Source organism: Toxorhynchites rutilus, chromosome 1 (genome assembly GCF_029784135.1).
Source record: "Toxorhynchites rutilus septentrionalis strain SRP chromosome 1, ASM2978413v1, whole genome shotgun sequence".
Taxonomy (NCBI): domain Eukaryota; kingdom Metazoa; phylum Arthropoda; class Insecta; order Diptera; family Culicidae; genus Toxorhynchites; species Toxorhynchites rutilus.
In genome coordinates this window covers 159,649,802-159,662,331 of record NC_073744.1, presented here as the reverse complement: position 1 = coordinate 159,662,331, position 12,530 = coordinate 159,649,802, and the positions used below count along the sequence as shown (strand labels likewise).

At 38.2% G+C, this 12,530-nt stretch overlaps 1 protein-coding gene across 3 annotated transcripts in view; it reads right to left on the bottom strand.

Moving 5' to 3' along the window:
• Nucleotides 1-9,066: 9,066 nt before the first annotated feature.
• LOC129768476 (post-GPI attachment to proteins factor 2-like) overlaps nucleotides 9,067-12,530 on the bottom strand; it is a 36,171-nt gene continuing 32,707 nt past the window's right edge. For all 3 annotated transcript variants that reach the window (XM_055770171.1, XM_055770163.1, XM_055770179.1), the window contains exons 5-7: nucleotides 11,495-11,600; nucleotides 11,209-11,427; nucleotides 9,067-11,139 (exon numbers count right to left, since the gene is read on the bottom strand). In XM_055770171.1, the coding sequence (XP_055626146.1) occupies nucleotides 10,979-11,139; nucleotides 11,209-11,427; nucleotides 11,495-11,600 (486 nt within the window). In that variant the 3' untranslated portion in view covers nucleotides 9,067-10,978. The remainder of the gene's footprint in view (nucleotides 11,140-11,208; nucleotides 11,428-11,494; nucleotides 11,601-12,530) is intronic.

The following is a 12,530-nucleotide window of genomic DNA, read 5'->3' as shown; positions in this document are numbered from 1 at the left end:
ATACTACTACAGCTTTATGTGTTTAATGAATTGATGGATGATCATTTTTTTATGTTTCTATATATATATATATATATATATATATATATATATATATATATATATATATATATATATATATATATATACCTGTCAGTGTTGCGGTTTCAGTTGTTGATTGTAGTTATTGTTAAGAAGATCCAAGCTATACACAATTACCATCTGACAAGTACCTAAGGTCATACATCAGCAAGCCGTGGAATAAAGGTGACGTATAATTTTCATCAAAACGAATATTGCAGATTTTCTTCGTGATTTTTTTTTTCTTGTAGGTCATTTCAGTGTTTTGAAGACTATTTCTCGAAGAAGTTGTGAAGTTATTGGAGCCATTTGTTTAGCGAGTGGAATTCCCCGAAGAAGATATACGAATTTTGAATTTTCAAGTGTTTTTCGGTGTGTGTGAAGCTTCCCGCTGTATTGAACCTTGGTGCAGGATTTCTGAAGATTCCCTGCCTCTGGAAAATATAAAACAGCTAAGTTTTTGTTTTGTGTTACTTAATGAATTAATTTATTTTATTTTATTTTTTTTTATATATACAAAAATAATAGTTTTATTTTCTGTGAGTGTTAGGCATTTTATGCTCTCTCTGCTCTCATTTTTATTACACAATTCTATCTAAATGGAGGGGAACGAACCCTCCGATGTTGATATGAGCATCGTAGCTTCTTCTAGTAATTGTTTTTCTGAAGTTCGTCCTTCGAAGAAAAATAAAAAACAATCACAGTTAAATTCGACACAGCCAACAATTGATTCTGTTTCACTCAGTTCGGTTCAAAATCTAATTAATTCTCCTCAACTTCCAATCATTGAGAATATTCCTCCCAAGAATCTTTCTCGAATACGACAATACCAGAACGTTTCGGGTTCATCGAAAAATCGTTGGGTGGTATTCTTCCGTCCCAAAGGGAAACCGTTAAGAGTGACCCAAATTTGTAAAGACTTGAAATCTAATTACTCAAGTGTCTTGGAGATTACAAAAGTTAATAAAGACAAACTTCGTGTTGTGCTCTCGGATTGTAAGGACGCTAACGCAGTTGTAAATAATTCTTTGTTCACTGCTGAATATCGAGTGTATATTCCGGCACACATTGTTGAAATCGATGGTGTGGTTTCGGAAAAATCTCTCCAACTAGCAGATTTCGAAAAAGCAGAGGGTATTTTTCATGATGTAAAACTTCCTCATGTGAAAATTTTAGAAGTTCGATCGCTGAATTCATTTATAATTGATGGCAACGAGAAGAAATATTTCCCATCTGGTTCTTTTAGAATCACCTTCGAGGGCACAGCTCTTCCAAATTATGTGCTCATTGATAAGCTTCGTCTTCCAGTTCGATTATTTACTCCCAAAATAATGTCATGCACTAATTGCAAACAGTTAGGTCACACTAAAACCTTCTGTTGCAATAAAATTAAATGTTCTAAGTGTGGAGTCGATCATGATGAAAGTATTTGCAACAAGGATGCTGATAAATGCATTCTTTGTGGAGGTGTTCCTCACACAGTTAAAGACTGTCCAAAATACAAATCCCGTTCAATTAAACTTAAACAGTCACTTAAAGATCGTTCTAAGCGATCCTTTGCTGATATACTCAAGGCAGCTCAGGTATCCGAGATTTCAGAAAATCGTTTCTCTGCTTTATCAGAGGATGATGAATCGGATACTACTTTCGATCCAATAATCGCGGGAAGAACCAGGAAGAGAAAAAATACTTCCTCCTCCAAGCCTGCTAAAAAAAGAGGATTATCCTCTAATCAACCAGAAGCTTCTTCTCATTTTTCTGCTCCTTCCAACAGTAACCCTCCTGGTTGGGGATCCTCTAACTATGACGTTCATTTCCCTGAATTGTCAAGTCATCCCAGATTTGCTTCTCGATCGGTTCCTGAACCCCAATCATTTTCAGGAGGTATTTGCTTTTCTTCAATTGTTAGATGGATCTTTGATATTTTCGGAATTTCAGATTCATTGAAATGTCTCATTTCTGCTTGGCTTCCTACTATCAGTCAGTTAGCTAAACAAATGGTTGCAAAGTGGCCCCTCCTCTCCTTCATTAATTTCGATGCCTAATTTATTGGATGAGTCAGAGAATTCTACTATTCTACAGTGGAATTGTAGAAGTCTTCTTCCAAAACTTGACTCTTTCAAGCAAATGCTCCATTTTTTGAATTGCGATGTGTTTGCTCTATCTGAAACATGGCTTCGTTCGGACAATATATTAAACATCCATGATTTCAATATTATTCGTTTAGACCGTGATGATTCCTATGGAGGAGTTCTCATAGGTATTAGAAAATGTTATCCATTTTACAGGATTCCCCTGCCTTTAGTCACAGGAATTGAAATTCTTGCGTGTCAGGCACGCATCAAGGGTAGAGATTTGTGCATTGCTTCTATTTATATTCCACCAAGTACAATGCTTAATTATCGAAACCTTGTGAATATCATTGAGCTTCTTCCACAACCTCATCTTATTTTGGGAGATTTCAACTCACATGGCATTCGCTGGGGTGAATCTTTTGATGATCGAAGAGCTAATTCTATTTATGATCTTTGCGATGAATTCAACATGACAGTTTTAAATACAGGTGATATAACAAGAATTGCTCCTTCATCAGGCCGCGCAAGTCGCTTAGATTTATCCCTTTGTTCTTCCTCTTTATCATTAGATTGTCATTGGAAGGTTATCCAAGATCCACATGGAAGTGATCATTTGCCGATCACCGTTTCTATTTCAAATTATTCTAAATCGTCTGAAACTATAAATGTTCAGCATGATTTATCTAGAAACATTGATTGGAAGAGATATTCTTCAATTATTTCAGAATCAGTGGCATTAGTTAATGAGTTACCCCCGTTAGAAGAATATAATTTTCTAGCTGGTTTAATTCATGACAGTGCTATTGATGCCCAAACGAAACGTTTTCCTGGGAATTCGTTTCGCAGACGTTCTCCTAATCTGTGGTGGGATCAAGATTGTACAAATCTCTATAAAGAAAAATCGAATGCTTTCAAGAATTGGCGTAAATCAGGCTCCGGCGAACGTTACGACAATTACATTTATCTGGAGCGTAAATTCAAAAGCTTCATAAAAGCCAAAAAAAGAGGCTATTGGCGTAATTTTGTGAATGGGCTTTCCCGAGAGTCTTCCTTGAGCACTCTTTGGAGAGTTGCCAGACAAATGAGAAATTCAACTCATTCAAATGAACAAGTTGAATATTCTGAAAGGTGGATCTTTGACTTTGCCAAGAAGATATGTCCAGACTCAGCACCTGCTCCACCTCCCTTCTTGGAGACATCTGATGATATTGCGCCTCCGTTCAGTATGGCTGAATTTTCGTTTGCACTTCTGTCATGTAACAATTCGGCGCCGGGGTCAGATAGGATCAAATTTAACTTATTGAAAAATCTACCTGATAATGCGAAGAAACGTTTGTTAAAATTGTTCAATGTTTTTCTTGAGCAGAACGTTGTTCCGCATGAGTGGCGACAGATTAAAGTTATAGCTATTCTGAAACCTGGTAAACCTGCGTCTGATTATAATTCTTATAGACCAATTGCAATGCTCTCTTGCATTCGAAAATTATTAGAGAAAATGATTCTATGTCGCTTAGACAGCTGGATAGAATCCAACAACCTCCTCTCACCTTCGCAGTTCGGGTTTCGTAGAGGTAAAGGAACTAATGATTGTCTTGCTCTGCTTTCATCAGAGGTTGACATAGCCTTGTGTAGTAAGCAACAAATGGCATCAGTGTTCCTAGATATCAAGGGTGCGTTTGATTCAGTTTCCATTGAGGTTCTTTTTGAAAAACTTCATCTAAATGGGTTTTCTCCAAAATTAAATAGTTTTTTGTTTAACCTAATGCGTGAAAAACATATGAGTTTTTCCCATGGTTCTTCGTCAGTTTTACGGATTAGCTACATGGGCCTTCCTCAAGGCTCATGTCTTAGTCCAATCCTTTACAACTTTTATGTAAATGACATCGATGTTTGTTTATCAGGAAACTGTACTTTGAGACAATATGCAGATGATTGTGTAGTGTCGGTAACAGGCAAAGACAGTATTCATCTGTATAATCCCTTGCAGATTTCTCTTGATAATTTGGTTGAGTGGGCTTGTAAATTGGGTATTGAGTTTTCTTCTGAAAAGTCAGAAATGGTTGTGTTTTCAAGAAAACACCGTCCCGCACAATTGCAACTTAAACTTTTGGATAGAACAATTAGGCACTCGCCGTCATTCAAGTATTTAGGAGTTGTGTTTGATTCTAGAGGCACATGGGGTAAACACATAGGTTACTTGAAACAAAAATGTCAGAAACGAATAAATTTTCTCCGATCCATAACAGGGACTTGGTGGGGGGCGCATCCCGTCGATTTGATTAGGTTGTATAAAACAACCGTTCTATCTGTTATGGAGTATGGAAGTTTTTGCTTCAGGTCCGCTGCCCGTACTCATATTATGCAACTGGAAAGGATCCAATATCGCTGTTTGCGTATTGCTCTAGGATGTATGCAGTCAACACATACAATGAGCCTAGAAATTTTAGCTGGTATCCTTCCTCTTTCTGTGCGCTTTTTCGAGTTATCATTTCGTTTTTTGATACGTTGTGAAACACTCAATCCGATAGTGATAACAAACTTTGAAAAAATGCTAACCTTAGGCACTCAATCTAAGCGAATGTCGCTATATCTTGAATTTCTGACCCTGGAAAGCCCATCTGCTTTACTTGGTTTCCAGACCATTCCTTCAATTTTGTTCAATCCTTCTATTAATTTTGACTTGTCAATGAAAGTTTATGTGAGTGGTATTTCCAGTGATCTCCGCCAAATAGTCATGCCTGCAATTTTCTTGTCAAGATATAAACATATTGACTCAACCAAAATTTTTTTTACTGATGGATCTAGTCTTAATGGTTCCACAGGTTTTGGGGTATTTAATATTAACTTCTCCATATTCCGTAAGCTTAGTTTACCCTGTTCGGTGTTTGTTGCGGAATTGGCTGCAATATACACTGCATTACAACATATTCAAAACTTGTCCCCTGAACATTTTTACATTTTTTCTGATAGTCTCAGCTCTTTAGAGGCACTTCGTTCGGTAAGGTCTAGATATTCTTCGTATTTCTTGTCTGGAATCCAACATCTTTTAAGTGTTTTGATAAGTAGATCATTTAATATCACTTTTGTATGGATTCCCTCTCATTGTTCGATACCGGGAAATGAAAAAGCTGATCTTCTTGCTAAGAAGGGCGCTACGGAAGGACTGTTATTTCATAGGCCAATCACTTTTGATGAATATCTCCATTTTCCTCGTGAACGTGCACTTCAATGTTGGCAGACAAGTTGGAATGGTAGTGATAAAGGTCGGTGGCTGTATTCTATCATTCCTAAAGTTTCCCTCAAACCATGGTTCAAAGGATATAATTATTCTTGAAAGTCGGGCTGAATATTAGTCACGTGGGTAGTAAGATGGAGCCATTTTCAAAGATAAAAGATGTTACGGTTCATATCCACCTGGATCCGGAAGCTAAACCGGTTTTCCAACCGATGAGACGAGTACCGGTGGCGTTAGAGGAAGCGGACAAAAGGAAGTTGAGAGAGCTGATGGATCGAGATATCATTGAAGAGAAGAAGGGACCAGTAAGCTGGGTGTTACCTTTAGTTGTGGTTGGCAAGATGAATGGTGAACCTCGAATTTGTCTTGACTTGAGACGTGTTAATGAGGCCGTTCTGAGGGAAAGACATCCGATGCCATTGATCGATCTTTCTAACTATTTGAATCGTTTTATACCGAACTTGGCAACAGTTGATGCTCCGCTGCGAGATCTTACTAAAAAGGGAATTACATTTAATTGGTTAGATGAACATGAAATCGCATTCTGTCAAGCGTTGGAAGCGTTGACAAGATCAAAAACACTGGGATTCTTTGATAAAGGCGACAGAACTTTAGTAATGGCAGATGCCAGTCCTATTGGCCTCGGAGCTTTGTTAATACAAGTAGACGGTCAAGGAAAACACCGAGTCGTTAGCTTTGCGTCGAAATCTCTCACCGATACCGAAAAACGATACTGCCACACAGAAAAGGAGGCGCTCTCGCTCGTGTGGAGTGTGGAGAAGTTCTACGTCTATCTGTATGGAAGAAAATTTGAGATTTTGACGGACTGCAAGGCTTTGATATATCTATTTACACCTCGGTCGAGACCATGCGCTCGGATTGAAAGGTGGGTTTTGCGTCTTCAAGGATTTGATTACTCGATTACTTATATTCCTGGTGATCAGAATCAAGCTGATGTTCTGCCTAGGCTATCAACGTTGAGGCCAGTCCCATTTGATCAGTTCGAAGAAATCACGATCAAGGATATTGTAAATTTTGCGGTGAATGTAATGGCAGTTCCTTGGGAAGAGCTACTTGAAGCATGTCAGTCAGATTCAGAAATACAACTGATCCTAGAACTTCTCAACAAAGATCAGCGACAAAACTTACCAATCGAATTCCGTGTGTTTCCCAATGAACTATGTCAGGTGGGAGAGATCCTGTTACGTGGTGATCGCATTGTTGTTCCGGAGAAACTGAGGCCAAGAGTTCTACAGATTGCTCACGAGGGACATTTAGGAATCTCTATGATGAAATCATCGTTGCGTTCATCGGTCTGGTGGCCTAGGATGGACAGAGACGTGGAAAATTTCGTAAAGAAATGTCGAGGTTGTATACTGGTGTCTACACCAGAAGCTCCAGAGCCACTTAGAAGAAAACATATGCCAGCTGGACCATGGCAGGAAATTGCGGTAGATTTTCTAGGTCCGTTACCAGAGGGACAATGGCTTTTCGTAGTGGTCGATTACTTCAGTCGATACGTAGAAGTGGTTGAAATGAAGAGCATCACGGCACAGGACACAATAAGGGAACTGGCAACTATGTTTGGGAGGTTTCGCATACCATGTACATTGCGAGCAGATAACGGACCACAGCTGAGCCGTGAGTGTATTGAATTTAAGCAATTTTGTCAAGAGTTGAATATTGAGCTGGTAATTACGATCTCCTACTGGCCTCAAGCAAACGGCGAGGTGGAACGCCAAAATAGAAGCATTTTGAAACGGTTGCGGATAGCGCAGTAACTAGGCAAAGACTGGCGTATGGAGCTAAGAAAATTCTTGCTGGCACATCATTCAACTAATTATTCTGTAACCGGAAGATCACCTTCTGAATTAATGTTTGGCCGCCGCATAAGGAATAAATTACCATTTGTACCACAGTTTGTAGCAGAGGAGCAAGTTCAAGTTAGGAAAGATCACAAATTATACGCGGTCTCCCTCCTCTGGAATGGAGAGAGGGTCCCATAAAAATATTACACATATTTCAACCTAAAATATTCCAACCAAACATGACAATTGAAAATTTTCGGAAAACTCTGAAGGAAAAAGAGAAAATTTGGAAAATTAAATTCCCATGTGTTCTACAATTATATGGTGACATGTGCTATTAGTCCACTTGATGTTTGCGCTAGCCAAATTGATCTTTGTTCGAAACTGGAAATGGATATTAATGTGATGAAACGCACTCCTATATCTTCTTTTATCTATACCAATAAAAGAGTATTGCCGAATGTGTTCATAAGAGCAGAACTCGAGCAAGGAATTGTCCGATTAAGGGCTGTCGTAATTCTATCATATTTTCTGTATAAAAAAATTATTCCTTGTAACAGAGAAACATGTTATTTGCAAGTGGTTGATAAATCTTGAACAAGAATTGTGTCTGAAAATAATCTGATTATAATGATGAGTTTTGTTAGAAATACTAGGAATTTTATAGTAAAAGGCAAATTCAACGGGGTCGAATAGAAGATCAATCAATGAACAGTTCTGCGATTGGACCCATGAACTTGCTCATAGTAAGAAAATGTGAATGTTTGAAGGTATTGATAACAAAAAACAAATTTTGGGTGGGACGAAGTTTGCCGGGTCAGCTAGTAATAATATAAAATTGATATCAGACACAATTCTTGTTTAAGATTTTTTATTCATTTGCGAAACACATATTTCTTCATTACATGGAGTACATATTTGGTATGGGAATTTTCACTCATAATTTTTATTTCCATAGTGCGTTATTCTACCTGAAGATCCATCACCATTTACGCTTCACACCAAAGCAGTACGAAGATCGATTCCATCAACGCGATTTTTAAGTGGACTAGCAATACGATGTTACTTCAGAACATATGAGAATTCAATTTTCCAAATTTTTCAATTTTCCTTCAACGTTTTCCAAACATTTTCCGATTTTTCTCGCCGCAGCAATGATCTGTGGACAGTGAGAAAAACAACGAAATAAAGACGAAATAAAATCGGACGTTCCGTTCTTGAGATTTGCGCTAAGCAACATTTTTGGCGATCCATTTTTATTTATATAGATATAAAATTATCGGACACAATTTTCGTTCTATAGTTTACCCCACCTGTTAACTCAAATGAGTTACTTTTTTACATAGAACACATACTAGATACGTTAGAGTTGATGTTAAGATATGATTTTTGTTCCAAAAGCGTGTTTATTCCACCTGAAAATCCATTCCCGAATATATGCCGTAATATCATGACCATGAATTGCGTTTTGGCATGACAATAGCAAAGGCTGTGTCGGTGTTACTGATGATAGCGTCCCGCAAGTGAGTATGTTCCTTCTTACGAAACTTCTGTTATAAAGATAGAAAAACGAACTGACCAACTGAATCTGCTCAGTGCGATAAATAAACAAAATAAACACTATGAACTTTCGAAGAATTCCACAGAAAAAATCCCATTCTACCCTTCATTTCGCCCGATGGTTTTATATTTGTTTTCCATATTAATAATTATGCTCATCCTTTGCTGTGGAACACCTTGGTGTTCTCTGCCAAATGCGTCCCTAATGTCGACAAGAGTATTACTGGTTTATTCAATCTAGAAGCCACCTTCAACGGTTTGCCTCTGTGAGAGAAAAAAAAAACCATAGCCCGAGCTAACCATTGTTGCTGCTGTCTTTATCGTGAGATTCTGTTTTTTTTTTCTCAGTGTACTTCTGTGATGGTGTTTGTTTTGTTTTTTTTTTGTTTCGAAGAAGACATGGTTTTAAATGGATCTGTACCGCTTTTTTTTGTTTCATTCTGTTTTTAACTTTTTAACTTCGATTGCACGTGCATGTGTATGTGGGTTGTTTTGTTTGTTGTATGTTAAGCGAAATTCCCTCATCTTATCTCTTTACCACTTCTCTCGCTTTCTCCTCTAGGCTCTCGGCGTATATCCTTCGGCACTCCATAACGAAATAAATAAGTAACCAATTTATGAACGCAAAGTGGCTGGATTAATTGAAGCACAAACTTAACGAACGGTGGGCAGATTATTATATGTGTGGAATCTATTATTTCGACCAATGGTTTTTACTAATCACAGATATAGTTGTTTCGTTTTTTTTTCATGATTGAGATTTTTTTGTTCCCAGAACGTTGAGATTTTGTTTTTTTCCAATTCGCTTCAAAGAGGGCACTCCAAATATTTCAAAGATAATCAATTGTTACGCGATATCATCACCATTTGCTTGTTTAATGATATGTAGTTACTACAGGAGTTATGTTTGTGATTCTTCGTTTTGGTTTGAGTTTCCAATTTGTCCGATTGACGACACAAGCGAGAGAGGGAGTGCGGGAGATGCGAACAAAAGCTGGAACTGGGACCTTCCTAACTTCACCATGCCAGAATGAAAACTTTTGCTAACGTTAAAATTGGCAAAGTAATGGCAAGGTAATGGCACAAATGATATTACACACTTAAACTGACAGATAAACGCTCAGGCATCAATGTGAGGGTACAGGGTGTTAAATAAAAATGGAAACACGTGGCTGTTGATTTCGTATGACAAACGGAAAACACTGGAATTGATCTAGTCTTACAAACTAATAGTCTACGGTTTCATTCCATCTGAATCAAGACGCCAAAGAAAACCAGCTATGCGCGCCTAACAAAAGTATGATCTTTTTTTTCATTTTTCTAACTTACAATGTTTCTGGTTTCCTTCAGAACTTGGCTTGTCTTAATTTCTCTATATTTGGTTTGTCATTCAACTATACATCTGTAGCCGATGTCGACTAACAATATCATAAAATTTCGTTATTTTTTGTTTCATTTTTCTCTCTCTAGCATTGACTCGAAGATATTTAAATCGGGGAATAAACTAGTATGTTCATCTCTGTTCTACATATTTTTATTCGCTCTGGGATGAATTGAATTGCGAAAGGTTTGTGGCTTGTAATCGTTCGTATCGCTCCATTTCGGCTCGTATGACTAAATATCTTCACTGGGGAGCGATTTGCGTCTGTCCAATTGAAGGTTCAGGGATGGGAAATGTCAGAAACGAATAATTGTTTATCGGTAGAACGTGGGTAATAAATCTTCAAATAAAAACAGAGAAAAAAAAATTTAATGTCTAGCAGAGAAAACACTAACACAACATCTGCGACAGCTTCAGCTTCCATCCCACATCAAATCGCTCCGAGGGAACACTCTCATGACTAGCATTTCTCCACACCATCTTACTACGTTGCATACTTAAGTAAATAGTTTCTGTTTTTTCTGTAATGCTTAAATTTTTAAAAATACTCCTTAGCTCTTCTTAATAATATTAAGTGTTTTGTTTCCATTCAGCACTAGGTAAGAACTTGTCACTGGTATTTCGAAACCCCCGAACGGATTCCCCGAATTCTCTGTTTGAGCGCGAAATGCGAAGTTTAGTAGTTATATCTCCTCGTTCCTCGTAAACCTAGCCAATCGAAAGTAAATAAAATCTGCTACTACCATTTAAATACTTTTTTTTCTCACGACAACAAACGGCGCCCAAGACAGCGAGCGGCTGCTACAGGTTGACACTAGCCAGTAGTGACACCTAGCCGTGACTGCTGCTGTCAGCCACCTCAATCCGTCTTCCAACTGATCGAAGCCTGCTGCTTTCGATAGCGGTTCGCGTTTTTGGCAATCAGGAAGTCCTCCGTGGGGAAGTCCAGCATCGTGGTACAGTGGAAACCCATGTTGGCCGAGGCCACAATGTACTCGCACAGTGCGAACCAACTAAATGCTGCAGAAAAACAAAACATTATCAATTATTGATTGCCCATGGCTATTTTCAAACAGTCGAAACCGTTACCCAAATCATGGCAGAGGAAACGATGCTTTAGGAAAAACAGTATCAACCCAACGGTGGACGCGATCGAGAGAGCGAAGAAGGCCTTCTTGTAGCGCAATGAAGACTCCTCCTGGGCCGTCTGCGGCCCGTTCGGTTGCAGCTCTTTGAGTAGCTTCAGTATCGCCAGCATGTACGACAGCGACGAAGTCATGAACAGGATGAAGACCTTCTCGTGGAGGGCTGTGGGTGGATACGGATAGTTGACATGATGCTAGCACCCCCAAAAATATGTGTGTATGATACTTACGATAATTTTCTTTGTTCGAAATGTAGGTCACTCCACAGAGGGCGCTAATCTCCACCAAGTTCAGCCAATAGACTATCTTGAGCAAACGAGTGGCCTTTTTTATACTCTGAAATAAAAACAAACATATTGCAACTATTCTGTTCAACATAATCTCAAATCGTGACCAAAGAAAAATTATCATACAAATAATCAATGCTCCCAATTTCAAATGTCCTAATTTCAACCCTCCAATGATTGTAAAATGTTTTTCGAACAATGTTTACACTGCTGGTGTCTAACGCGCCATTCACGCAATTCTCGTCTCGTAGAATGAAAATCTCAAGACTGAACTTGTAATAAATAATGAAAGATTTCGAACGTTCATGACTCGACCATTTGATGATAGATTGCAAAGATGTTTGCATCAATCAATTGGAAAAAAAATGATGAAATACATTTTCAGAATGTGCACAAGTAAAATTGCGCAGTGCAGAGCTGACGAGCACAAGCAAAACAGAATAGAAACATTAACCAGGCTCCACGAGTATAGAATAAATTGCGTTCGCGAAAAACATTTACTCTCGCCTCATCCAGCGAGCAGACAACAGTTGCACACAGAGGTTCTGTTCCATGCAGAGTTCAGAGAGCGAAATCGGTTCGAAGGGTCGATAGTTCACAACTGAATGAAAGGTGCTACGCCGCAGTGCAATTTTAATGGTTTTTTAAAAATTTTGTTCTCAAGCTCGATAAAAAATATGCACTGCGTTTGTTCTCATAATTTCATGTGGAGAGTGTTGGTGTAGGATTGAATCACACGTTCGAATTGTTGTGCTTTGTCAAAGGTAGATAATGGTAATATTTTTTGTTTGGCTAACGTAACTAATTTATCGGTATGTTGGAAGCCTTGGCGCATTCATTGACTGATTTTGAGTTCTATTTTCAGCATTAGAACTTCAGGTCTTGCATCAGTTAGATTTTCCGATTATACAGTTTTATGAATAGAATTGAATTTCCATTAAATTCATTCAATATTTAAGTGAGGCTTCAGATACACGGA